General features: G+C 35.6%; 1 protein-coding gene across 1 annotated transcript; it reads left to right on the top strand.

The window, feature by feature from the left end:
- Window positions 1-1,621: 1,621 nt before the first annotated feature.
- arrb1 (arrestin, beta 1) lies at window positions 1,622-26,846 on the top strand. Its single transcript, XM_072691850.1, has 16 exons — window positions 1,622-2,218; window positions 19,083-19,113; window positions 19,890-19,950; window positions 20,121-20,165; window positions 20,336-20,532; window positions 20,713-20,772; window positions 20,874-20,941; window positions 21,617-21,752; window positions 22,161-22,245; window positions 22,376-22,448; window positions 22,539-22,676; window positions 22,787-22,870; window positions 23,167-23,190; window positions 23,653-23,723; window positions 25,003-25,054; window positions 25,278-26,846. Exons 1-16 carry the CDS (start codon window positions 2,199-2,201, stop codon window positions 25,387-25,389), a joined length of 1,257 nt encoding a protein of 418 aa, XP_072547951.1. The 5' UTR covers window positions 1,622-2,198; the 3' UTR covers window positions 25,390-26,846.
- Window positions 26,847-27,169: the final 323 nt, after the last annotated feature.

Genomic DNA, 27,169 nt, shown 5'->3' with positions numbered 1-27,169 from the left:
AGCGGTGGAGCGCCTCGCCTCTAGAATAATGTTGTTTGATTTTGTATTCTGTTTATTGTTGATGTAAAAGTTTGCATCGCAAAAGGGCATGAAAATAGACTGTTGCCAGGGTGTAAGATAGCAATGAGCATTGGAACACGCCTTGTGCAGGGTGTTAGATAGAGCCCCAAGTGTTTGACGTTCACGGTGTGTCACTTCCATGTACCACATTCACATTAATCAACTAGATCCAGTTTACCCCAGTGCCCGTTTAATGTCAGGAGAACAGGTTGAATAGTGTTGATTATGTACAGTATCTCTCCATAAATGTTTGAATGACACTAAGGCCAAAGGAGCAAGTCTGATAAGGTACCTGGTCTATATACTTGAGGGAAAAATATTAAGATTTAAAAGGTTACATTTCAATAAGGCACCTATTTTTGACTTTAAATGAAGTTTTAATGCATTAAAAGTGTGGTGATAAAAAGCAGCTGCTGAAAAAAATACAATGTTTAACTTAAAGGTAAATCAGACCAATCCATGTAATGAGTTCACAGAAACTCAACAACCAAACCTTCTTTTGATCTTCAACAGTATTCTTCTATCATAATAACGACTTACCCAAAAAGCAACACATTCATTTAACAATTTACTGTATTAATGTTTATTTGCATTTAAGTAAATCTATATAAAGATTTGCAGGCAGTAACACTCATTGTCCTTGTGCACAGTAATCACATGTAAAAACTGCATTATCTGGCTCCGCGGTCTAAGCTTCCACTATGGCCCGGGGGTCACAAGTTTAAACCCCGATCCATGCCGCTTTGCCATCGGTGGTAGGAGTCTGAGAGAGCACAATTGGCCGCACTCTCGCCCCTCATCACTCTTACTGTGTTGGCTGGTGCAGTGGAGCTGGGGACTTCACGCTTTCTGAGGAGACGTGTTAAATTATTACCCTCCTAGTGTCAGGAGCATGCTAGTGATGGGGAGGGGGCTAAAATGGGTGGGTAGATTGGTGGTAGCAAAGAAAAAGGATAAAAAAGTAAAAGAGTGAAAATAGAGAACAAATGTTTTCATTAGAAATACACTCTTAAAATGAAAGGTTCTTATATGGATCTGAATGTATGCTCTTTAAAATATTCTTTACGAAACCAAAAGTGGATTTTCTCCAGCACTGCTTTAAAAAAAATGATTTGCCTTGTTCATTTTACACTAAAGTGCCGAGGTATATCATCACCACACAGCTCAGAAGACTGCATGTGCTGATCCCTTGTTCCCTTGATTCTTTTATGGCAGGAGGAATAAAAGTGCGCTTCGAGGGAATCTGTGCACCCAATTTTGCCTCTCTGTCATCTCCACCAGTGTCTGCAGAGCAACGGTGAGCAAAACATGTCTGTGCCTCAGTGCTACACATCAGCCTGTGCTCATCCCCATTTACTTCAAAAGAGGAGAGCGGGAGCAGGAGGGAGATTGTGTGTGTGTGTGTGTGTATGTGTGTGTGTGTGTGTGAGTGAGAGAGAGAGAGAGAGAGAGAGAGTGAGAGTAAGTGTGTGTGTGTGTGAGTGAGTGAGAGAGAGAGAGAGAGAGAGAGAGAGAGAGTGAGTGTGTGTGTGTATGTATGTGTGTGTGTGTGTGTGTGTGTGCATGTGACAGAGGGAGAGAGCGGAAGAGAGTGTGGGAGGGAGATGGAGATGTAGCGAAAGGCAGCAGCAGCTCTGCCTCACAGTGCACCTCACACACAGGATCCTTAAAGCCTCAGGATTTCTAATGCATGTTTTTTTAACGCTTTTTTTCCAAAGCAGAAATTTTATGAGGAATGCTGTAGCTCTGACTGAAGAGTGACGGAGGGGGACTTGTCCGAGCAGAAGAGGGGGATCATCTGCTTTTGCTTTATTTTTGGGGAGGGCGGCCTCTTTTGACAGGCAAAAAAAGAGAGGAGATGCTTCTGTAATCAAATTCAGCTGGACGGCGTTCAAACTGCAGGGAAGACGTCTACATGATCAAGGCTGCACCTCACAACCTGTGTTCATAAGTGAATCTCTCTCTCTCTCTCTCTCTCTCTCTCTCTCTCTCTCTCTCTCTCTCTCTCTCTGTCTCTCTCTCTCTCTCTCTCTCTCTTTCTTTCTGTCTCAGTACTCTCTCCCTCTTCCCTTTTTTCGCTCCAGCTCTTTTTTTCTCCAAGTTGAAAGCAGAGATCGCACCACACAAGAGTCTTCATCATGGGTGATAAAGGCACGAGGTAAGCATTTTAGGCATTTTATTGTAATAATGAAAGCGATGGAGGGAACTTAATGGGTGAGAGAGTGTTACATCATTTCTCACTTTATTATCTCTGGCCTCTTCTAGGTGATAGTCATTCATAGTAGCTTTATTGCTTTAAAGTTAAGACAAAAAAGAATATGAGGTCAGTGTGGTGCTTTTGTAGATTCCCTTTTTTCTTTCATTTATTCTTGAATCTCCTCTGTATCTGTACGAGGGTCCTGCACACCTTAATCTCACACCTGAAAACCTTAAGAATAAAAACATTCAAGAAATAAAAGTTCAAGGTATATGAGCTTCATCACTTGCATCAATATGTCTCACATGAATGTACACTGTAATGCAAAGATGCCAAAATCGAATTCTTAAGGGATGGCATAGAAGAACCACTTTTGGTTCTCTTATCAAACCTGTCAATGGACATGCCATTGCTAATGAAAATGTGAAGAACATTGTTTAAGTTTAGCTTTGTAAATTAAGGTGGCAAGTGGGTTTTTTAAGCCATAAAAGAGTCACTTTTGATTGGAACCTTTGATTGGATGGTTTCTTAAGAGAACCATTTTTGTAAATGAGATGTGCAAGTGTGAAGAACCTTTTCAGTGTTTAAAGAACCTCCACATAATATATGTAAAGGGCCTAGGTACTGCCCCTAAACTGGCCAAGCACCTTTATATTTTGTGAAGGTTCTTTAAACAGGTAAAAGATCATTCATGTCAGTCCCAAATTTCTCCTTTAAACCTTTTATTGGGGGGGGGGGTACTTTCCTGAAGTATTTAGGGATGCTAAACATAATGTAATTTAGGGATGCTAAACATAATGTAAAATCTTGACACCAATATGTTGTTTCTACAGGAACCTTACATCCAGACTAAGAAACATTTTCAAACCTTTATTTAAGAGCACGGTTTCTGTGAGATGCAGAGTTCTCAGAGTTTCCATGTATTTTCACATGTCAAAATATCTGCTGTTATTTAGTTCTTTCCCCCCAGATTTCTCCGTTTGTTTGGAGTGAGTATCTGCAGGGCTTCATCTGTTAAGATTTTAGATGTCAGCCAAAGTATCACGCTGTGTTTTGACTCATCTGGTCACTTCTTGGCTGCTGACATTTCACACATAGCTTAGTAGCATAACAACAGCCCTGAAGTACTTGAACCTCTCTAACGAGGAAGTAGGCTATCCACCATATCTTTGCTCTCAGCAGGATAATGAGGCAATTATCCTCTTACAGTAATACCACAGCTCTCTGCTCTGGCTGCATTGTGCACTGTAAAATATCAGCAACAGCTGGAGAGGAATCCCCCAGTGACATGTGATGGATGCTTCCATCAGAAAGGCATTTGGCTGTTAACTGTCTATTTCTCTGAATACAAGCACGTTGCATCAAAACTCTTGCTAGGAAGAGGAGGAACACATTTTTCTTTACTTAAATTAGTTTATCTGTTCTTTTAAGTACAGTGATTTGCTTCATATGTCTGTCTCTGATACAGACATCCTCAATGATTGGCCCAAATCCTGTGTAAGAAAGTAATGTTACATATGGTGTCTGTTCTGGCTTACACAGAATGTGAAGTGAAAGGAATACGAATAGATTACTTGCAGATTCAGTGTATGGCATTATCTAGAAGCATGAAAATGACAATGAGTGTTATCTAGGCTAAAGTATAGCCTCCACATGGCAGGGTTGGTTTTAACATGGAGCTACAACTAAACTTCCTAATGCAAACAATGACAGAAGCCCATAGCCCTGTATGTAAATAAAAACAGTTAGGTTTATGCAGATTGTATTCTCAGATTCCCGGAAAATGAGCCGTAATTTTTTTTTTTTTTACTTCTTTAACTCCATAAGCAGCCTGTGTGGCAAATTGTGCACTACACTTCTGGCTGAAATGTTCATAAACAATAGGTGCTAGAAGCTTTCAAGTTTCAGAAGTTTCATTTGTAGAAGAGGTGAGCAGGTTGCTTATGTAGAAATATTATTAATCTTGGTCATATACTTTTAAAACGGTTCATCAAAATGTTACATATGACAAACAGTTGAACTGCATGACAATGACAGGAAAGTCACATTGCAAACACCCAAATAATCTGTTCTGAAATGGAGCATACCATTCTGGAACAGGTGCACTTACAGGGGGAATGAAGACAGTAGTTCAAATTTCTGGTTAACTCAGGATAGTTGCATTATTTTACTATAGCCGTGTAAATCTCCAGACAATATCATCTGCGTCTCATTTCAAATAAGGATTCAGTTACAGTTAATCAAGAAACTCCAGCTCATGCTGGATAAAGCTTTTAACAGAGAACGGAGCTTTGGACTCCATAAGCTCAAAACAACACATTCTTCCTATTTCTAAACAGATCAAATTTTATCTGAAACATTTTACAAAATTTTGCAAAATTGTTTAGGTGCCAATCGTGTTGCTACACTTTTGCATTGAAGCTCCTCTTGTCTCTGCTCCAGGTAATGCTTTCAGATGTTAACCCCTGTTGACCCTGTCCCTAATCACTGTAATCACTGCAACCTGTATTTGAGCTGCCACCTCTAGCTAGGAGCAGAAAGAGTCATTTGCTAGTCATTTATCTGGTCCTTTTGATAGAGCCAAAGATTTATCCAGATAATCTGTTCTGAAATGGAGAAAAAATTATTGGGTTCTCTTTTGCAAAATTATCCTCTCTACCCTTTACCCCCATTTGTCTCATCCACAAGGGTGAAGATAAGGTAACGTTTATCTTCTACACACACACACACACACACACACACACAGGTAGCAGTAGATGAAACACCTGTTTAACACACGTTCAAAGAGCTGGTAAAGGTCGACTAAAATGTCTTTAAAGCTCTAATCTTCTTGCTATGAAAAAAAGAATGTTCTTTTAACCTTCATTTCCTAGTTGTGTGTATATATCTATAGTTATAAGATATTCTTGGGCTGTCTTTCATGCATAGCTGTCTTGTTTGCATAGCTTATTTATGTTCTTGTTTATGGTCTCTTCATGGTGGTTTTGATCTATATTTTGGTTTATTTCACATCATGGTATATATATGCCCTCAGTCAAACCACAAATTGTTTGATAAAGGGGTGGGCAATAATGGTATAAATTATGTATCACAATAAATAAAGACAATTTCATGATTATTCACAATATGTATCACATTATTTTGTCATGCAGACAAAGTAGCAACAATGTTTTTAAATTATTTCTTTATTTATTTAAATACTGTCCCATACTCTCCCTGAGTACAGTGATTAATATTCAAAATGTGCAGCACTAAGGACCCTTTTTTGAAAGAAATGTGCAGTTGGTCAGTGTTCTTTAAGCTTTTATGATATCCATGATATGCACACTTGTATTACAATAAGAAGTTTATCACAATTTTGATAAAATTTCATCGTATTGCCCACCCCAAGTTTGATATTAATTATGCCACTGGCACCAACACAATTCGATTTAGCTGAATTACAGTTCAGGTCAGGTCTAAAACATTGTCCAAAAATAAAAAAAAAAGCAAATCTGAGCCTTTAGGTGTTTAGACTTGCACAATCCACACTGATGATTTAGATTTGTTATTATGTTTTGTGTTATGAAAGACAGAGTCACTGTGCATCAGTCACTGTGCAATAATGGTTTACTGGAAACATTATATTTTATGTCTGATTAGCTATAGAGGTTGTGTTTACTATTATTAAACAAATAATGCCAAAACACATCAAATTGTGTCATTTACCCAAGCTATTATACCAACCTTACAGTATGTTTAAGCCAAGCACCATTTTTAAGAGTGTTAAAAAGATGCTTTTGTTGACATTATATTTCAAGGGATTTGAAAGATTTTAATTAAACAGTACAGCAAACATGAGATGAGTGCTCATGACCACCATGTGTTGCTGTCGCTCATCTGCTGTTGTTGTTTCTAAATTGGCATGCAGTAGATCCACACAGACCAGATGGAAAGAGGGGACCATACAGGCCAAAACCTTTATCTTGTAACATACTTAGCTTGTGTTGTGAAAAACAACCAGTTTTAATGCAAGTGTCTAGTTTTGTTTCTCAAATCTCAGATGTGGCACTTTTAGAATTTAGTTTTCATGCTTCAACAACTTTGTTTGGAAGTACAGGGCAGATAGAAGTGACAGATGCACATGGCTACACAATCTGTTACACGGCTGTTTTGCATTGTGTAGACTTTGGTCTAATTCCAGTTCTGAGAAGGAATCATACCCCTCCATCAAACCCACAATCTCCAACTCTCAAATCTCCCTAAACTTCACTTGAAGAGATGTTTTTGTATTGCAAAATTTGTTTGCAAATTTGTTCATTTTTAAAATGACTTAAAATAAAAATGAAGCTTTTTTAACCTCAATAATTGATGGGCATATATTGGCATATTAGGCAGGATTTATCATATTTAAAATAAACCTTTTTTCATGTAAGCATCCATTTAATTGTAATGGCCTTTATCCATCTGCAAAATGTCTTTTGATGTTCAATTATGTCACTGTGCACCAACAGTTAGGCAGTAATATTATTATGTAAATAATACTATGTTTAACCTCCCACCACCTCCACCCATTGTAGAGAGAAAATTCAGCTCAGAGACCCTCCTTGATCCCGTATTTTACTCAGAAATACGTAATGGGAGAAAAATCCATCATAATTTGACATTTTTTCTGACCTTAGATTATTATTTATTATTATTATAACAATTATTATTGTTTTTACTATGAATATTATATACAGCAGACCAGAATATTGGTGCAACTTTACAAATCTGGCAATTCTTTGTCTAAAAAAATGCAGGCGCTAATATTACAGATTTACTGGGTGTTAATCAAGAATAAACCTAAAATGAATCTCTTCAAATAGCTTTATGTGTGAGTCAGTGTTTACTGATAATAGAGTTGTCCATATTCGTAAATATTCTCATTTCTTTCCATAATAATGCTTTTCTTGGTGAGGAAATGACAAGGCCATTCAGTACTGTTATACTGAACTCCGGATCACTTAATCCACCTAATACATAAAGTGGAACAAGAGTAGTTGTTTGATATGTTTTACAGGAATTGGGCCACTACAGTAGCATATAGAATATGGGTGGAGAATTCTTCAGGGAGAATGTGTCTTCCTTTCTTTATAAACAAGACAGCCCAGTAAATATGACAGTTATTTACTTTTATTAAGGAACAGAAGAAGATTAAAACAGCGATCCATGAATGGACCACAGTTAGGCTCAACAAAGTCAGAGTAAAATGATTTATGGTTTTTATAAAGCAGCACCAGAATCCAATATAATACACCAGTGTTGTAAGCAGTAGGCAGTGGTTGCCAAGCAACAAAGATTAGTCCGTAAACAGCTCAGTGTTTTTAATAATGCAGAAATCAGTTTATGTACAGGTCCTTAAATGTGGCTCAGCCAATCAGATTTAATGACTGGAACTAAACATTTGATAATATTTTATTTTATTGTTATGATTGACAGGCTGTTCCACCATTAATGCCTGTAAACTGGACTTTAAACAGGCACAACATCAAAGTCAGCAGGATTCACATTAGCCACTGAGCCTGACCCACTGAGGTTAAAACTCTTATTGTTAGGCAACACAACACAAGTTCACACAGATTGACTGTCTGAAGACCAGATATAAATATATAGGCCTACTATAATTGACCCCTGACCTACACAATGTGAAGTCATTAGATTTGTCATGTGCCAGGGCAGATCACACTATGTGTTCTGGCAGCAGTAGACTCTGCTGACACGGTACTCTGCCTGAACACACACAACCCCACTGTCTTTCTCTACCCTAAACACTCTCTGTTGTTCTGTGTTTCTGCTGCATAAAGCATGTTTGAGACCACATGAGACAGGTGCCTACATGTTTAGCTTTTATCTAAGCAACCATTCTTATGTATTTATCTTACATTGACTTTAGCTCAGTTTGTTCAAGGAATTCTTGTATTTGGATGTTTTGAGTGCATAGGTGGAATATATTTAGCTTTGAGGCTAGAGTAGGGTGGAAGGGAGTATTTGTCTGGACTCTGAATTCATTTATCGATTTGGCTTGAAAGCATCTGACGGGAGGAAAACACACGTCTGCTGTTGAATTGTCTCAAGGCACTACTCAAATTGTTTGTCTTTTACTAGTGTCTCACCCTGTCATTCTGTGTGTATAGTTTAGCATGGAAGCCAAGGGTAATTTATCCTAAAAATGCTCTTGCTTCTTTTTAGGTGCCTATTTAAGCATACCTCTTGTAGCTCTTGTAACATCTTGTAGGTTTACACACTAAAAAATAAATAAAATAAAAAAGGGGAATATTTTATTTGGATTATACCACCACCCAAGTCTGATTCTAGTCTAAATCCTGATCCTGATTCTAACCTTGAGCCTCAATCAAAATAAAATGTTCACATTTTTAATAGTTTATTCAAATTTGAGCATCTGTAGATACTATATAGAGTTATATAGAGTTATATAGAGATATAAAGTGGAATATCCAAATACACTGATACCAAATAAAAACACTCTTAAAAATATATATGTCGACAAAATATTCTTCCAATAGTCTTACTTCTCTCCAGTGGTCATTTTAGAGCACCTCTTCGATCACATTGCAGTTGAAGGCCACAAACGTCTCTTAGCTGTACACTATTAAAGTATTGTCTGTCCACAGAACACATTCTTCCAGTAAGCTTCAAGCTTGTCCATGTAGTCTTGAGCAAACCTCACATGGACAGCAGTGTTCTGGTTGATCCTGTTATGCACAACAGCTTTCTTTAGTGTTGTCATTATGGACATAGCTGCATTGGGATGAATTCTTGTATGTCAAATTTGACCCTGTGTTGATCAGAAAAGCTTCAAAAAATTAAATCTTCTGCACCAAGGTTCCTAGTTAAGATATGTGGTATATGGTAACTAAGAAATCACTGAAAACTCAGTATTTCAATGACATTCATGTCCATGATGAGTAAATCTAAACATCAGACCACAACTTAAAAACACTTAAAATAGAATCTTATTATCATTTTGACTCAAAACATAGTGCCGCTACAGAGAAATAAGTGAGACGTGTGCCAGTGGCACTGCCAATACTCTTCTCTATTGATGAGTAAACAACATTGTAAAATGGGTCTTATTCATGGATGAATAGTTTTGTCTAAGTCCCTTAATTCTTTCTTCTCCCTGATAGAGTACTATTTATACTGGCCAGATGAAGTCTTTCAAAAACTGATAAAAAGAGAGAGAAGCTCTCTTTCTATGCATTTCCTAAAGAATGTGCCTGAATCCCACCCACGGTTTGGTGGCACACTGACTAGATTGACATGTGTTCATTGGGTTGAATGAAGGCATATAGAAAAAGTCATTCTAGACTTGAGTTTAGTTGTTTAGTTGTTGTATACAAGCAAATGTGGTGTTTGAAGAGCATTTAATGCTACATAAAGATCAACAAAGATATAAAACATGGAAAAGTGTGTTACTGGTCAATAGCTTTGTGTAACTGCAATCATGGAGCAGTGTATCCAGACCAGCAGACGGTCATAGTAAGGGACTTGTATTAGGCCCAACTGCAGCCAAATTCTTGGCCTAATTCAATCCCATTTTAAGTTAATAAGTCAAAGTGTTGAAACCCTAGAGGCAAAGCTGTGTAATAAACTTGGTTGACACTAATTTTAGTGAATTTCGAGAAATTTGAGAGCTTTTCCTTTAGGCAGTGCCAGCCATATGCTATTTTTCCACTGAAGACAGCAAGGAATGTAATTTCCCCCCTCTTGTTAAACATGAATGCAGCCAATACAAAAAGATGCTAAAATGAGCAGTTTGCCCACTCATTACTGCATAAACATACAGTTTAGCTGAAATCTTTAAGATGAGGATCTCTTTTCTCAAACACCACAGCTGTGCTCTTTCCTAAATATAATAATAGTGAATTGTGTGGAAGGATATTTAAGGCTTATTTAAAGCTGCTGACTAGCTATGTGGTCATAAACCGGTATTAGATTCATCAATAGAGCACAAAATGCAGTTCCACTTGGCCACACGAACGTTTTTTTGTATTTAATGTTTTCCCTGAGGCTCACTTAAAACATTCCCTATTAAAATACACAATCATTTTCCAGCCTCAGCCTGTTTAACCATTAAAAATAAAATTTGTCTATAAAAATGTCTATTTGTGTTAATGTAGACTACCATTAATACTGAAAATACTGATATGTGTAAGTGATCTCTATTCTAATTGGCTTCCTGTATTATGTTTTATGTATTATTACCAAGACATTCAATGAAACATCCTCACGTGTGCATAACGTGGGTGTGATAGACTTTCAAGTGGTGAGTGGAAGTTGGCAAGGGCATGTTGAAAACAGTGGTACAACAGAACTTTTGTTTAGGGTCAGTCTGAGTCAGGCTATAATAAAACCACTGGCAGACATATATACCAAGTTATTGTTTACATTCTAAATCAGTGTCCGTATTTTAAAAAGTAGGATAATTTGATTTACCATTATATGCACCAATTAAAACCATCTGACTCGTTGCATGAATAAATTAAGCACTGTGAAGATCAGGGTACAGAATATTGGAAGGAAAATAGCCAAATGAAATAGAAACACTTATGCTTAGTGATAAAAGGTATCACTGTTTAAAATATAAGATGTCACTGACTATGGTGCATCTTACATAAAATAAATATAGGAATCAATCTCACTACTGGCAAACCCCTAGCATAAGCAATAACACCAAACATTTAGGTTAGTACTACATGTAATCTAGATAATATCATCAGTTTATTAAAAAGCATGTATTTTAATGTGAGTAGAATACCTTAGAAAATATGTATTATATTAAATACATATTAAAAAAACCTTTTATGAATTCCTATTTTCAGTCATTTTTGAAACATTGTTTCTTGAGCAACATCAATAAATCACTACTAAATCAGTTTGCTGTTCCCATAAACTGCATAATATTGTATAACTGATTCCACAAGTTGCATGTGGGAGAAAGAAAGAAGAGAAATGGCATATTAGGGCTGTTTAAACTTTTTATTGTGGACTTATTTCAGGGATAGGTTTTGGCCTTCATTTAGGAATGCAGTAAGCTGGACAGCTAGGTTATAGTCTGAGCAACATTAAATTGAGCATAGATTATCCTAGTATTTAGAGTTAAGCTTGATCCGTAGCATTAACAGAAATCAGTGTTTTGAATGGAGGTAGCCTAATACTTAATCCAAAAAGAAGGGCTGTTACTAAATTTGCTGTCATCATTGTTATTGCTGAGGGTATGCACTGCATGATACCACATGGAGCTAAAGCTAGTCAGTCCATACATCATTTATTTATAGGTACATTACATATTTCCATCTTGATCCACAGCATTACTACCAGTAATACCCGTGATTTTTTACTTGCTGCAAATAAGTGCAATGTGAAAATAACCTGATTCATGAACTGAACTCTCAGACAGATTTATATCACTGGAAAGTGATTCATCTTGGCTGATTGGAATTCTGCCTGATCAACAGCTGCTTTTCCACAGTAAAGATGCAATTTGGCAGCAAGCATGTAGAAGATATACATTCTTCAATATAAAGGTGCCAAGAAAAATTGTAAGAAGTTATGCCAAGAAAAAGAAACAGTGATTATGAGAGAACATTTTTACAACCGTATATGATTTTTCACATTACATGGCTGACAAAATAGTATTCATGGGTAAAAATGTGCTAAATAAAGGTTCTTTGGATTCACAGTCCACGCCATTGGATAACCACATTTGCTTTCTCGAAGAACCTTTTAGTTGAGGGGTTGCAGTTTTAGTTTATTAAACTAAATTATTTATTTATTTTGAGAACCATCATTCGAAAGTTTCTTTAGGGGAGCTTTAGGGAATGTGGTTATTATAAACCCTTTTTAGCACCTTTATTTTTGAAGAGGGTATATTTCAGTTATGTTATATGAACAAATACATGCCATGTGGTATTATCTTTTATAATAATTTTGTACATAATTCATCTACAGTGAAGGTATCAAGCGCATAGTAAATGTTGATATTGTGTGCCACACAATGTTTCTCCATGAGACAGGCAATAGATTGAGCTGATTCAGCCCTATAACCCAATAGAGATTGCCTGTGCATTACTTCTGCATGCACTCATTTAAAAATTCATACACACTTTACAGTCACTTACTGTATGTTGCTGGGCTATTAAAACTCAGAGTGAAAGAGTGCACGGAAGAGCTTAAAAGCTTTCTCAAGCTTATGGTACCTCTTAGGTTGAATTTAATGAAAGCCTTTTTTAAGGGGTTCCACCTCCTTGTTAGCACATCATAGGATGGGCTTTTGTAAAGCAGCAATTAACATGTGATGTATTACTTTACACATATTCGCAATTCTTTTGATGATTGCATATTAGAATGAATTCGATTTGCTAAGAGGTTTTAACCTGCATTTGGCACAAAGATAAAATAACTAATATTCATTCAAGTGCAGAACCATGTGCACCATGTGGACAGCTGAGTAAAATGATGTACAATAACAGTTATCATTTAGTCACATATTCCTTGCACATAATAGCCACACTCAAACACAATGGTATTACCATTTTCTGTTATTTTCTTTCATGCTTAATTTAGTTTAAATTAAATTGGGCTATACAAAACTGTCCATGTTTCCTTTTGATGAACTCTGATTGCCTAGGCAGAGTACAGTTATTGCCTCGGTCCATAGCAACACTTCCCAATAATTCTTGTAAAGCGGAAGGCAATGTGTTTTAAAGCTCTTTAGAAGTGGTTATTGTGCTTATATTATTAAGCTTATTCCAGCTACTCTAAGGTGCATCTTTTATTTAGGACAAGACTTGGTACTACAATTCTTCTGGTAACAATAATTAATTGTCTAAGAGAATTGTCTAAAGTTGGTACACAATATATAATTGCTTTATAATTATAATAATACTTTCTAAAACCTCAACAATGGAAAATTAGTAAACGCTTTTTGATTTCATTCCTGTATGGTGAGGACACAGGAAAGGTTTTCTGAGGTCATATTTGTGCAGGTGTTACTGCAGTAGAACAGTGTGCCACTACTCCAGTCTGTTAAATCATCCTGAAGGTGTTTTGCAATCTAACAGGGGTTTTGACCTTTTTAGCAATACTGACATCAGTTCCCTCTAAAATGTACTTTCCAATGCCATAACGTTTTCTAAAAAGCCATGATGGTGTTTTAAAGAGAAACATTAAGAACCACATTACAGTGCTTCATTTGGTATTTTATTTTGTCACACAGTGAAACATCTTTAAAAATATGCAGCTGAAAATGAACAGTGGGAATGAAACTGATATTGACACTAATTTGAACCGACATTCAATGTTCTGCTTTGCCAGTTTTTACCTCTGTGCATTGAGAAATGATTAATTTTATCAGCATCAATCAGATTGTATCAAAACAATAATTCAGCACTTATTAATTCTTATGGTGGGAGGGCTTTTATATTATATATTTTTTTCTTCCATTGTTAAAAATTCTTGGATCTTTATTCTGGTTGCCACGTACAATTCTGTCAAATTGAAAAGTATTAAAGAAAGCCATAGGGTTTGCTTGTCTGTGCTTTTATTCCTTTGTAGAATATACAGACAAAGACTGTAAAAACAGTCGCTTTCATAACAGAGGGACTCCAAAGGCTTTATTCAAATGAGACAAAATGTAGGTCAGAGAAAAAGCCTGCTTTTTGAGGAGTATGCTTATACAGCATGATTAAATTTTAAAATGTAGCCCATATCTGTTCACTCTGTATCAGAGGCAATGGTAGAGTTTCAATTACTGAGAACATGACATGCTTTAAATTTCTTTTTTAAACCAATTTGTTGGTTCTCATTTGTTTTGCAAGATATATGAACCTAAATGTTTCAATACCTCACTGTGCCATCTGATATTCGATACAGATGCAGTAGCATATATCTACACACAGAGCATTGTAAAAAGGAACTGCACTTGATTTAAAGACATGTCTTTAATCAATTTCTTTAAAAATTTTAATATACAATGTCAGACATGCATAAATAATGGTTAAACATTCCTGTAACGTCTTGTGATAAATCATTGATCCCTGCTGCCTGTGCAGTTTAAAACCACATATTTATATGCAATGCATTAACTTAATTGGTTAATGGTATAAATATACAGTATATTGCTTATTTACTATCAAGGCTTACTTTGCTACCAATGCATCTGCATTTAGTATTTTAAACATCTGGGTACCTCTCAAATTACATGTTTTTTATTTAGATTTTTTACAGAGAAGCATATGGCACATTCTAAACAATATGTAATGTTATTTAGCTTAAGGTGGCAAACAATGTATTTGTTGGTTATTTTAAGTTTTTGATGTACTAATATTAGGTATGTCACTTTCTTTGGGGTGGTTGGCTGGTTTACATCGATGGAACAGGTCATAGTAGCCACCTAGCATAGCCTAGCCTAGCAAAAATATTTTTGGGTGTGCGGTTAGCTAGCTAGGGAGATGGTAGCTGGTTAACTGGGTTTGCTTTTAGACTAGTATGATTCATTGTGTTTTACTTCAATGTGTTGAACTCTCATTGTTAAACTATACCAAGATAAATACAATGTTCCATTCTAGGACACCATTAATTTAATGTTTCAAAAATGATACATGTAGAAAATAAATATGGGGCCAAAATCTCTGCACAGGACTGTATATCATTCACTCTTTCATATTTGCCATTTGTGAGATTACTGTGAAATGTAATAATTTAATACAGTTGTACTACACACAAGGCCTTACATTTCCTCGCTGTAATTACTTTAAGTGGTCTGGGTTTGTAGCAGGAGCGTCCATTGACTTCTGTCATTAGTCTCATTGTCTGCATTTGCCTGAGCCACTGGAGCATGGCTGGATACTTTATTGTTTTCTTGTAAACACTGTATGAGAGTGATATTTTCTGAAGAGGCAAGTTCAGATGTTCCAGCACTTCACAGAAGACAGGCTTTTGGATAAGAGACACTGATATTTAGCTGCCAGTTATCACTAGCAGATGTGAGGCATGAGTAGACTCTGGTTGTATAAAATTCAGTTTTAGAATTTGCAGTGAAAGTTCACACTGAGTGAAAACATTTCTTAACTTATTATTGAATCCCAAACAGTGAAGACCTTTTTTGACATTTGTCCAGTATCTCTCATGTACTCTGTAGCCATCTGAACTGGTGAAGTGGTGACTTCTTTGGTCACTACCTGCTGGTGGTCTTATCTTTCAAGTCCTGTGACCACTTATATAGAGAAAAACGCTGAATTTCACTTCCACATGAATGCAATATACTCAATGTACTCAATATACTGTGTCAACACAAGTTCTTGATTCATTTATTAACTTGATGTAACAGAGTTTTTGTGTAGAAAAAATATTCTACAATTTCTTTTCAGTGTATAGTTCTAGTATACAAGATTACATTGTTAAAAATAAAGACTAAATGGTTCTTGCCTTGGATTACGGTTCTAAAACACATGATCTAGTATAGAACCTTCATGTATGTGGAATCTTTTAAAAGATTTTCTTACTGACACATCTCAAAACAAAAACATGGTTCTTTAAAGAACTGTCTATTAAAAACCTCTTTATGGAGGTATCGCTTCAAAGACCCTGTTTGGCCTTTTTATTTTTTGTAATTGTATGCTAGATTCAGAGAAAGGGAAACCAGGGATCTGATTTATGCCTTTAATTTTACTAATCTGTGGGTAAAACAGTTGGACATGGATCTGTGACACAATAGCTTGTGTGTATTGACTTCATAATCCTCAGAATAGAGGATGTAATGTGCTCTACACAATTGTGCCCAAAAATGTGTTAATACAATTTTTCATCAATGTCTTTACATCTTTCACCAAGACGCTAAATGTAATATAATAACAGTAATGATAAAGAGTATTTAAAGAAGCATCCATTGAAATATTATTTGGGGAGCAAAAATGTAATCTTTTCTTTTTCTTATTCTTTTTTTGTAAGAGTGTAATAGAAACTTGATTAAGCTAGACAGTAGAGACCATCCAAAACTTTAAAAAGTTATTCAAAGGAGATTGGACTAAATGCAGGATCAGGTAGCTTACAGAACTAACAGAAAATGAGTTGTGCTAATGGTTTTATGTGTGTGAAAGCTCTGAGCTGTAAATATATCCTTGAACATAGGCTCATTGATTCCTTAAAGTAACATTTCATTTGGCAGCTGCATTAAGTATGACACTCACATTAGGGAAGCTACGTGACCCAATTACTAGATAAATTGTGCCATATTTTACCAAAAAAAGGTCTCCAATTATGAAGACACTCATTTTATTCAGGGCAGCGGAAAGGATGTTCAGAAGTCCAATGAGACTTGTGGAGACACCAGGGCTAATTTATGGCACCATTAGGGCCTAACAGATAAAAGGCCTGGGTAATTGCATCTGAAACCATTAACTAGACTAAGGAAAATGTTACTCTTGTGTTGTAAAAGACTGAGTAGACTTGGTTTGTGTGAGAAACCACTGAAGAGTGGTTTGTCCTTTTCTTGTATCTGATATGTTTTTTTATGTCATGCTGTTATCATTTTTATAGTTTATGTAAACCTCTAAGCCACCTATTTTCTATTCATTATAGTACTACTATAGAGAAAAACATGTTGTTAAAACGTTTTTTTTTTCAGTGTGAAACCTTTATGTATTCTGTGGCCTCTTCTGGCAGATATTTACCTTTTGTTTCTTTTCACAGTACATTTTGCTCCTTGTTCCCTTTCTTATGGCTGTAGATGGCTCGAGATATGAAATAAAATGTGTACTCTCAGTCAGTTTCAAGTTATGTCACTGGCTTCGTAGAATGTAATGGTACTGACAAATTAACCTCAAATAAAGTTCTAGAAAGCAGCTATTTTGTGAGGTAATGATGCCTGAAATGGAAGCCCAAAGTGATTTTGTAAATGTGTTGTATGTATGGGGAGTAGAGAGCTGGTAACTTTTCTGTTGAGACAAATTCACAATTTCTGTTATATTGAAGGGGTTGCACAATAGGGTCTTTGTCCCTCATTGTTAAAAAGCTTTTATAGGTTTCAGACAACCCATTAAAAATGCAGAAACTAGCAGAAAACCCTGAAAGCTCTGTTTAGTAATCTTTCTTAAAGTAACTATAGTAACGTCTTATGCTTAAAGGATGGACATGTCTTAACTGATAAATGGTAAACAGCCTATATAGCAAATATAAAGCACACTGTTTTTGGATATTAATGCACAGTAATTCTATTTTTCAAACACAAAACAATAAAAACATCTAATGTCACCAACTGTAATCAGCTAAATCAGATTTCAAGGCTTTATCAATTCACTGACTCATCAAACATTGTACTTACACATAGAATTAATGAGCTTCTTAAAGCAAGTATCTAAAGATCTGAAAATGAAAGCAATCAATGCCCACAAGGCAGGGGAAGTCCATCTGGGCCACAGCACCAATGTAGAATCAAACCTGTCCGAAACCACAGAATCAGCTCTACACAGAATTTTTTTATGTGTGTGCAGCATGACTCACAGAACAGAGGAAATTCTTAGTTAATTCACTTAACTCTGTATGTAAGACTCAAACAGGTGCAACATTCTGGAAAAACACTATCCATATGTGATTCACAATTGACTTACCTACATTTAATAAGATAAATAATAAAAACAAATAAATTAATAACAATTAATAGCTGATATGTGGAAATTTGGCCCAATGGGCCCTGCAAAGAGCCAAAGAGGGTTCAACTCCATCAAAATTGTACCAAACCGGACTGAACAGCTATTTTGCACTCTGCCTATTTGCACTATGACTATTTGCACACCTGTACAGATGTTCTTTTCTGTAAATATATTTTCAGCTCTTACTTTAGTACCTTACCTTTAGTACGTTTTACTTTTAGTATGTTTACATTCCAGTAAAATGTGATCCACCATTGCAAAACAGAAATTCCAGGGTTACATCCAACTAAAGTTTCAAGTTAGCTGGCTAAGCAATGCATTCAGCGATGTGACAAAACCTCATATCATAATAAACATCGACCTCAGGGTTTTAGTTTATTGTCTTGTTTATTTACGTACAGCATCAGAACAGGATCTTTACTTGCTGAATGAATGAGGGACATTACCGTATTCAGTCGATGCTTACTCTTCCAGAAGGCTGCTTGGTTTACTGTACTAGTAGCCCTTTTGTGTGAACTAAGTGGCATTTTGCTTGATGGCCCTGAAACTGCTGATTATTAATGTAGCATGTTTGAGCCAGAGAAAACGCTAGGGCTGAAATCTATCACGCTGATGGAGGAGCAAGATGAATCTTTGCATTCAGATCTAAACTAAATCTAAGCACACAGCCATTTCAGAACATTTGGGTGATCTAAGTGGAGATATACTGGTGGGCCTATAAATGTAATAAATAAATAAAACTCAATAAGTAAATACAAACTAAATAAACTGCAGCACGTTTTAAGTGGCATGTACATCATTTCTGTCTATGACTACCCCAAGAGAACAGTTCTAGACACATCACTGATCAGTTTTCATTAGAGAGGCTGCTTCTTCGCAGCAGCCATTTAAAACCTCAGACACTTGCTGTGCTGTCAACTGTAAGCATGCAACAGTAAGCATGCAATACAAAGCAAATGGTGTGCAGTGGCATATTGTGTGACTATATAAAGTGAACAAATGATGATATAATCAAAGCAGAATATTGGCATTTATTTGGTTCTGGTCCAGTTCAGGCCTGTGCAGTTAAACAGATTAAACATTAAACATGTATATGTTGCTGTTTTTTATACCTTTCTTATCTTTTCACACAGAGTTTTCAAGAAGGCCAGTCCAAATGGAAAAGTAAGTTTAATTATGTTATTTATTATTTATTATGTTAATTACACTGAAGTTTTAGTTGTGAATGATTTTTACTATATTACTGAAACTAACTACATATACACATACTAAATTACATTTTAAAAAGCTTACTTTTTAGAGTTTGCATTTTTATTTAGACTTCATTACAAATGTAAAAGGGATGAGATAAGATTTGCCAGTCCTGTGAACATTTTACATGTGAAATAAAGGTGTTGTCACATGTGGTTTTCGACCCTTCCGTATGTGAAACTATAGTATTTTTTAATAGGGGTTATCCATTTACTTTCTACTTGTCAGTGTATGTCTAAATGTTGAAACTTTGTATCTGTAATTCATGTACATTTTTGTGTATAATTTCACTGTTCATTGAGTGATATTTTGACTTAGTTCCCATACTATAAATACACTTAAATACAATTTCTTCAGTTTTTACACTGTGGTAAAATGCCGGCAAGTATCATATGAGACATGAATCAGCTATTATGCTGTTATTATTCTGTTGATCTGAAAGAAAGTGGCTTTACTAAGACTCTGGCCCACTAAAATACGGATGGAACATCAAACATTATGGTATAAATTATATAAATGGTCAGTCATTTAGCCATCAGTGATATCTTGATTATCATGTTATGTAATTTAATAACTCAAAGCAGTCTATTAGAATAGATTTTCCATTACTCCATATACAGATAAGCATGTCATTTGGAAACCTGTTGTTTGTTTATCTAACCAAATGTTGCCATCTTTTTTTCTTGAAGCTAACTGTGTATCTTGGTAAACGGGATTTTGTTGACCATGTGGATCTCGTTGAGCCTGTTGGTATGCTTTAAAAATTCACATTTTTTAATATTAGTGGTGTTATTTGTTTAAATATCTTCCTCTTTTTCCTGGAATTTGTTAAATTGCTTTATGCATTTAGTCTGCTTCCTGACTAAGCATTTTACTGAGCCCTTTGGACCTATAACTCATCTCCCTCATCCATTTTGCAGACGGTGTGGTTTTAATTGATCCAGAGTACTTAAAGGAGAGAAAAGGTGAGGAGAAATCTTTAGCAATATGCCCAGCTGGACCCAGTGTATTTTTTTCAGTTTGTTTCTACCTTCATGAATAGTAGTGTTCCACTATCTTTTAGACTAGTAATCAAACATGTCACTGAGCAGGTTGAATACTAAGTGGCTCTGGCCTCCTTGTCATTCATTCACAGTTTTTGTAACGCTGACATGTGCCTTCCGCTATGGGCGGGAGGACTTAGATGTTCTTGGCTTGACATTTCGAAAGGACCTCTTTGTGGCCAATATACAGGCATTCCCTCCTGTGCCTGAGGAGAAGAAAAGCCTGACACGTTTACAAGAGCGACTGATTAAAAAGCTTGGAGAGCATGCTTATCCCTTCACCTTCGAGGTTATTTTCTAGTCACAACATTTATTGTTCATTACACATACTATTCATGATATTACACAAATATGACAATGCTTATAATTCATCTGTTATATTTAAGCAATTATAATTATTCTACATTCTAAAACATCTCATACTTTTATGTCATGGTTGACACTGTGATTTGTTCTCAAACCATTTCAGATACCTCCCAATTTACCCTGTTCTGTTACATTGCAACCTGGACCTGAAGACACTGGAAAGGTGGGCTTTCTGTATTATAAATGACTGCAGTGCAATGCAAAAACACTATGAACTTGTAGTATAAAGAGTAACTGAAATATCTTCTCTTCCTTTTTTCAAAGGCCTGTGGGGTTGACTTTGAAGTGAAAGCGTTTTGCGCTGAAAATGTTGAAGAAAAAATTCACAAGAGGTACAACACTTTCTGTAGTTTGAAGCAAAATGTGTTGGTGTAGAATACATTTGGTAGCAAGGTAAACAATCATAAATAATATAATATTTATATTCATTCTGCAAATTTAGTAGGACTCTGCATCTGCATGAACTTTATTATTTCACTCACATTTCATATTGTATGGCTTGATGTCACATTTACAATTTGTTTCTTAATTCAGTTTTGTTTTATTGTTTTTATTCCTGTTTTGCTTTTTATTGTTATTATCTGGTGTCGACCAGAGGAGGATGGGTTCCCCTTTTGAGTCTTGGTCTCTCGCAAGGTTTTTTCCTCTTGACCTGAGGGAGTTTTTCCATGTCACTGTTGTCACTAGCTATCACATTCATTGTTTTAAGATTGTAATATCTCATTGCGGGATCTTTTTGCACAGTATTAAGATGCTGTATTTTCTTGCAATTTATAACATAATTTTGCAATATTAAGGCGCAGCATCTTCCTGTAGAAAATTACTGTACAATATTAATATGCATTATCTCACTGTAGTATCTCATACTACTGTAAAATGCTGTCTCCTAATATGACACAATATGATTATGCAGTACTAAAATACTGTATCTCATCGTATGGTATTAAGAAGCAATACTTCATTGTACAATGTTAAGATTGAGTATCATATTGTTTCTTTTGGTACAGGAACTCAGTGCGTCTCATCATCAGAAAAGTGCAGTATGCTCCAGAGAAGCCGGGTCCCCAGCCAATGGCAGAGACAACAAGGCAGTTCCTCATGTCAGACAAACCACTACACCTGGAAGCTTCTCTGGATAAAGAGGTGACTGGGTTTTCAAGCAAGGAGAGTTCATAACAGTAGTTCACAGGCTTCTTCTAGTATTTTCATTATGAAGTGAATCACATAATGACTCCTGGGAAAGCACAAAACTATGCAGTACGAAAAGACTATGATGAAACTGAGAACTACTGACTGATTTGAGTAACATGACTAAGGCACCATCTAGTGGTCAACATAGGGTAGTACCTTTGAAGTTTAACAGATGGGCTTGAATGGATAGATAAGATTTTTCACTTACAAGGCAGCCAACTTTCTCAGAGACTCTAGAGGTCTCAATAAAATCAGTGTATAAACCTACAATTACTTAGAAACAGATTTAACATTCTAACTGAAACTAAACCCTGTTTTTTTCTGGTTGATTGTCTTTTTTGTTCCCTTTTTTCACTTCAGATTTACTACCACGGCGAGCCAATTAGTGTTAATGTTCACGTCACAAACAATACAAATAAGACTGTGAAGAAAATGAAGATTTCAGGTGACTGAACAATATGGCATTTAAGAGACATTTAGTATATATTTAAATATATATTAAACATATATTTCAAATTAAATTGAGGGTTTGATTAAGAATGTTCTTGAGATGATGCATTTTCTCTATGTTACAGTTCGTCAATATGCTGATATTTGTCTCTTCAACACTGCTCAGTACAAATGCCCAGTAGCGACAGAGGAATCAGAGTATGTACACAGCACACACTTAATAAACAGATTTAGTAACACAGTAGTATATATGACTAATTTCTTTGCACTGTGTCTTTGATTATCTAGTGACATTGTGGCTCCAAGTGCAACATTCTGTAAAGTATATACCCTCACCCCCTTCCTTGCCAACAACCGAGAAAAGCGTGGCTTAGCCCTAGATGGAAAGCTCAAACATGAAGACACAAATTTAGCCTCAAGCACATTGTGAGTAAGCTATGATGTGTAAACGTAGCACATTAAAGTGTAACTTAGGTTTGGTTAGTTGGGACTTGCTCTGTTGTGATTCTAGCCTGTTCTCTCATTACCCCATGAAGGTTACGAGAAGGAGCCAATAAGGAAATTTTGGGTATTATTGTGTCATACAAAGTCAAAGTGAAGCTGGTGGTGTCTCGTGGTGGGTAAGTCTGGACTTCAGTTAAGTGGTTTTACTGTAAAGTGTAAACTGAGATTGGTTTAATGTGTTCAGTCTAGACCGGTTGTGTTATAAATTATTATGATAAACAATATGATGATTAATTTAATTATTTTAATAATGCAGTTGCATCCTTTCAAAGAGTATTGAATAAATTGTAAATGCTTACAGATCAATCAAATTATGTTTACAGTGATCTGTAAACATAATTAGAAATATCTGAATTAATACAAATGTATTTTTGTTCTTTTCTTTGTTTTTTTGTTCTTTAATTCTTTTCAGACTCCTGGGAGATCTTGCCTCCAGGTACAGTAACCTCAATGTGACAATTATTACCACTGACACATTGTGTGTTGATTGCTCCATGACAGGTTGCCGAGACAAGGGCGCTGTTTGCATTTTTGTGGAAAGGATCCTAGAAAGCGTAGATTAGAAAATTTTGAAAGAATTTTGAAAGAATTTTGTTGTATTGGTAAAACCACAGTAAATAATAGCAATTCAGAAAAGAAATGTGATAATATATATAGTGACTTATAATATATTACTTAATATTTATAATGAAATAATAACATGTCTGTTTATCCAGAGGTCTCTAATGACAGTAGTTAATAAAAAAGCAATAAAATCGGTAAATAGCAGAGTCCAGTATTCCAGTTGAAAATGAGCCTGTGGTGAGCACGAACAGCTTCAATAGAGCACATGCACTGTTGTAGGTTCACACTTTTTCCTGTTGAATTACTTATTTTGACATTGTGTCTTCCTCCCTAGTGACGTAGCAGTAGAGCTGCCCTTCACATTAATGCACCCAAAACCAGTCGAAGAATCCATCTACAAAGATGGTGGGTTTATAACTGAATTTATTTGAATTAAATGAATATGATGTAATTGAAGTAATGCATGAGTAGGGAATGAGTTACCATAAAACCTTTTATTTATGCTTTACATTCTATGAAATGTGTATACTTTAACGTGTGACCATAATCTACATGCATTTTCTTTTTTTGGTTTGCTGCTATGGAATTACTCGAAATAAAACATTTAATTCTCATGAAAAGAAAAAAAAATATGTTTCCTCAGCAATGTGTCACAATTCCTAGCATTTAGCACACTGTGAGCCCAGCCTTTGCCAAGATACATTCCTGAGTTCTGTCTTATAGTGATATATGATAGCCCATTAGTAATGCGCTAAGATTCCTCAGGAACGCTGCCAGAGGCTGGTGTCTGGCTATACATTATGCTTGCAGCAGGTCAAAACAGTAAAAGGGTGCTCTACTAAGTACTGAAGATGCTTGTCCTGAAGGGGTTGAATAATTCAGAGACTGCAGTCATTAAAAGAGGCATTTTGGGTTGAATTGAGAAACAACTTGTTACGTTAGTTGTGTGCTATTGTTGAGCTATTTCAATCAGTCTGGTTTGATTGCTTTATTGCAAACAGCTGAAAGTTTGTACATTTTGCTAATAAACTTAGTTTGCAGTGGAATTTAAACAATTGCAACTGTAAGTTGTTTTTGTGGTTGTTTTGAAAAGGCATTTAAAAAGCCTAGTTTGTTGGCATGGATGTTTGCAGATCATTGTAGTTTTGGAGACTTAATGATAATAGGATGCAGTAAGCTCCTACAGTTGTCCACTACCATTGCCTCTCAGACCTCCCTGATTTGGGAAATGTGATTATCCTCCAAGAAGTGGACTGTTGTGAGTATATTGCTGAAACATGTGGACTGTCCTTTTCCCATGTGTAATGTTTTAAGTGCGACTAATTGCTACCAGTTGTTTTACAAAGTGCTACAACGCTTCAGTCAGTAGCAGATGATACTGTTTGGCACCTTGATAGTTCCACATGAGCCTTTAATGGAGTCTGTCCAGGCCTCTTAACTAATCTATGCATTTTGAGAATAAACCTACGTACTTGGATTCTGCTATTATTTTGTGGGTTAGCTGCTGGATGGTTGCAAAGTACATGTTCTAAAGTTGGACTTTGAACACCAAGCATTCCAGGTTGTCTTTTCTTGTGCTTTGTTTTGGAAGTTGAAGAAGTGCACTGTTCAACTCTTAACTCATTCCAAACTCATTTACATTTTCTGCTTCTCTTTTTAACTTTTATTTTTATTTTTGTGGTAGCTCCAGAAAGCGATGCACCCATTGACACAAACCTGATTGAGTTTGACACAAAGTGAGTAATTCCTAGTCACTTTCTTCTTAAATTTGTCAAGGTATATATTGACTCTTAAATTTACTTTTTATGATGTATACAGAAACAATGTCAAACAAATGATAAAAAAATAAAAGTTCCCCAAAAGATCATATCTAATCATCCAGGTCCAGTGATACCAGTACAAAATGAGACAGTACAGAGAACACATCTTTAGACATTTTAATTCTTCATTTATTCCCAGTGATGATGACATCATCTTTGAAGACTTTGCACGACAGCGACTCATTGGGGCAAAAGATGACAAAGATGAGGACGAGGAAGGTACAGATTCTCCTAAGCTGAACGACAGATAGACAAAGAAGACAAATGTTCTACTGGATCAAATTATTAGAGAGTGGAAGAACCTCTTGAAGAAAAAAAAACAACCCTGAAGTTTGGGACACCCTTTAACACACTCACTGTGGTGCAGTTGTTGTGCTCCTGTTTACATATGTCTTCTCCATCCTGAAAGGGTGTAAAAAAAAAAGTGTAGAAAAAACATGATCTCGTTATCAGAGTATTAAGCAGGGTGAGATTTTGGTTCACTGGCCACCAACAAGAGTGCCTATGATGTTTTGAGGGTTTTCCATGGTAAGAGGAATAGCGTTTCATCATGTTTAAAATGAACTTCAATGGTAGCATGGCTTGGTTGTTAGTTTGTTTTACACGTTCTTCTTTCCATTAGAATGAAAAAGAATTTTAGAGAACATAACTTTGTATTTAAATATATAAAAATACATCTGTTCTGAAGACGGTGTAAACAGAAGTGTTATTCTTAATATGAGCACTGACAAACAAGCACCTTTTATTGGACAGTCTTGCATTGATTATTGAACAACAATTGCAGTTAAATATGGAACAGACTGAAATTAATTTCTGCTTAACTATTGTACTGCACAGATTCAACCCAAAACTAACATAAATCAATGGTTTGTTGTCTATGTTAGTAATCACAAAGTCAAGGCCTTTTAATGATGTGGCAGTTGTGTCTTTTTTTTAACCAATCCATAATTCCTAAATATGGATTCTTTTTAAAATAACTGCATTGTAGAAGTTTACAGCAGTCTTAATTGAAATATTAGTACAGTGATGAAATATTGCTTTTTCGTTTTGAAAAGTGAAGTAAATAGAGCTGTACAACTTCTTGCTTCATATTTCTTCTTTGATCCCTGATGGTCATTGAATTTGTCACATCCGAAGACAATATCTATATTTGACCCCAACACTGTTGAAATGACACATTTTTTTCTCAGGCAACTGTCCACACGAGGCCTCACATTACATGACCATATAACACTTGTTATATTACTCTTGTTTGAGGACCTCTGTAGTGGCAGTTTTTGTAGTTTCTCTTTAGGCACTACTCTTCAACAAAATTAAACAGACGCCATAATTGTGTGTTTTTTGTTTGTTTGTTTGTTTTACTTTTCATTGAGTAAGTGTATTATATAGAAGCATATATTATACTATGCGTGTTTTACTAGATCAGCTTTCTTTATGTATGAGGCCTTGATTTACTGCATGAAACATGTCAATACTTTCAGTGTTTTCTGATTCTTTTTTTTTTTTTAACAAGAATGATAAATCCATTGTTTGATATATTGTCCGATGACCTGGGAGGTTATGGGACTCAAGTTACATACAGACCTAATTTAATACGAAGTGAACTGGAAAACAAGTAAACGAACAGAATGTTCATAATATAAAGATAAAGTACACTATATATTAAATATACGTTATGTTGGATATATTAAAGTGTCTCTACTTGAAATTCTGTCTTTCTGCATGTGTGTATGTGACAGTATACATTTTACTTCTGCAGCACACTTTCATGACATCATCTCAAGGCACTTCACAGGAGACAGAAATAAGAATCAATTTGAAATAAATGAATAAAGATTAACTTTAAAATAAAAGATTAAACAATCCAAATAAAATACAGTTAACATTTTAATTTCTCAGGAAGTTTACTCCATAATTGTGAACCTAATACTCTACAATAACTTTGTTCAGGGAACTACCAACAGATCTAAATGTAACTGAGAAAATAAGATATCCTGCAAAGATATCACCAAATTAGGCAAATTTCAAAAT

The sequence above is a fragment of the Salminus brasiliensis genome, chromosome 11 (genome assembly GCF_030463535.1).
Source record: "Salminus brasiliensis chromosome 11, fSalBra1.hap2, whole genome shotgun sequence".
Classification (NCBI taxonomy): domain Eukaryota; kingdom Metazoa; phylum Chordata; class Actinopteri; order Characiformes; family Bryconidae; genus Salminus; species Salminus brasiliensis.
The sequence above is the reverse complement of the archived record's forward strand: the minus strand, read 5'-3'. Positions and strand labels throughout refer to the sequence as shown.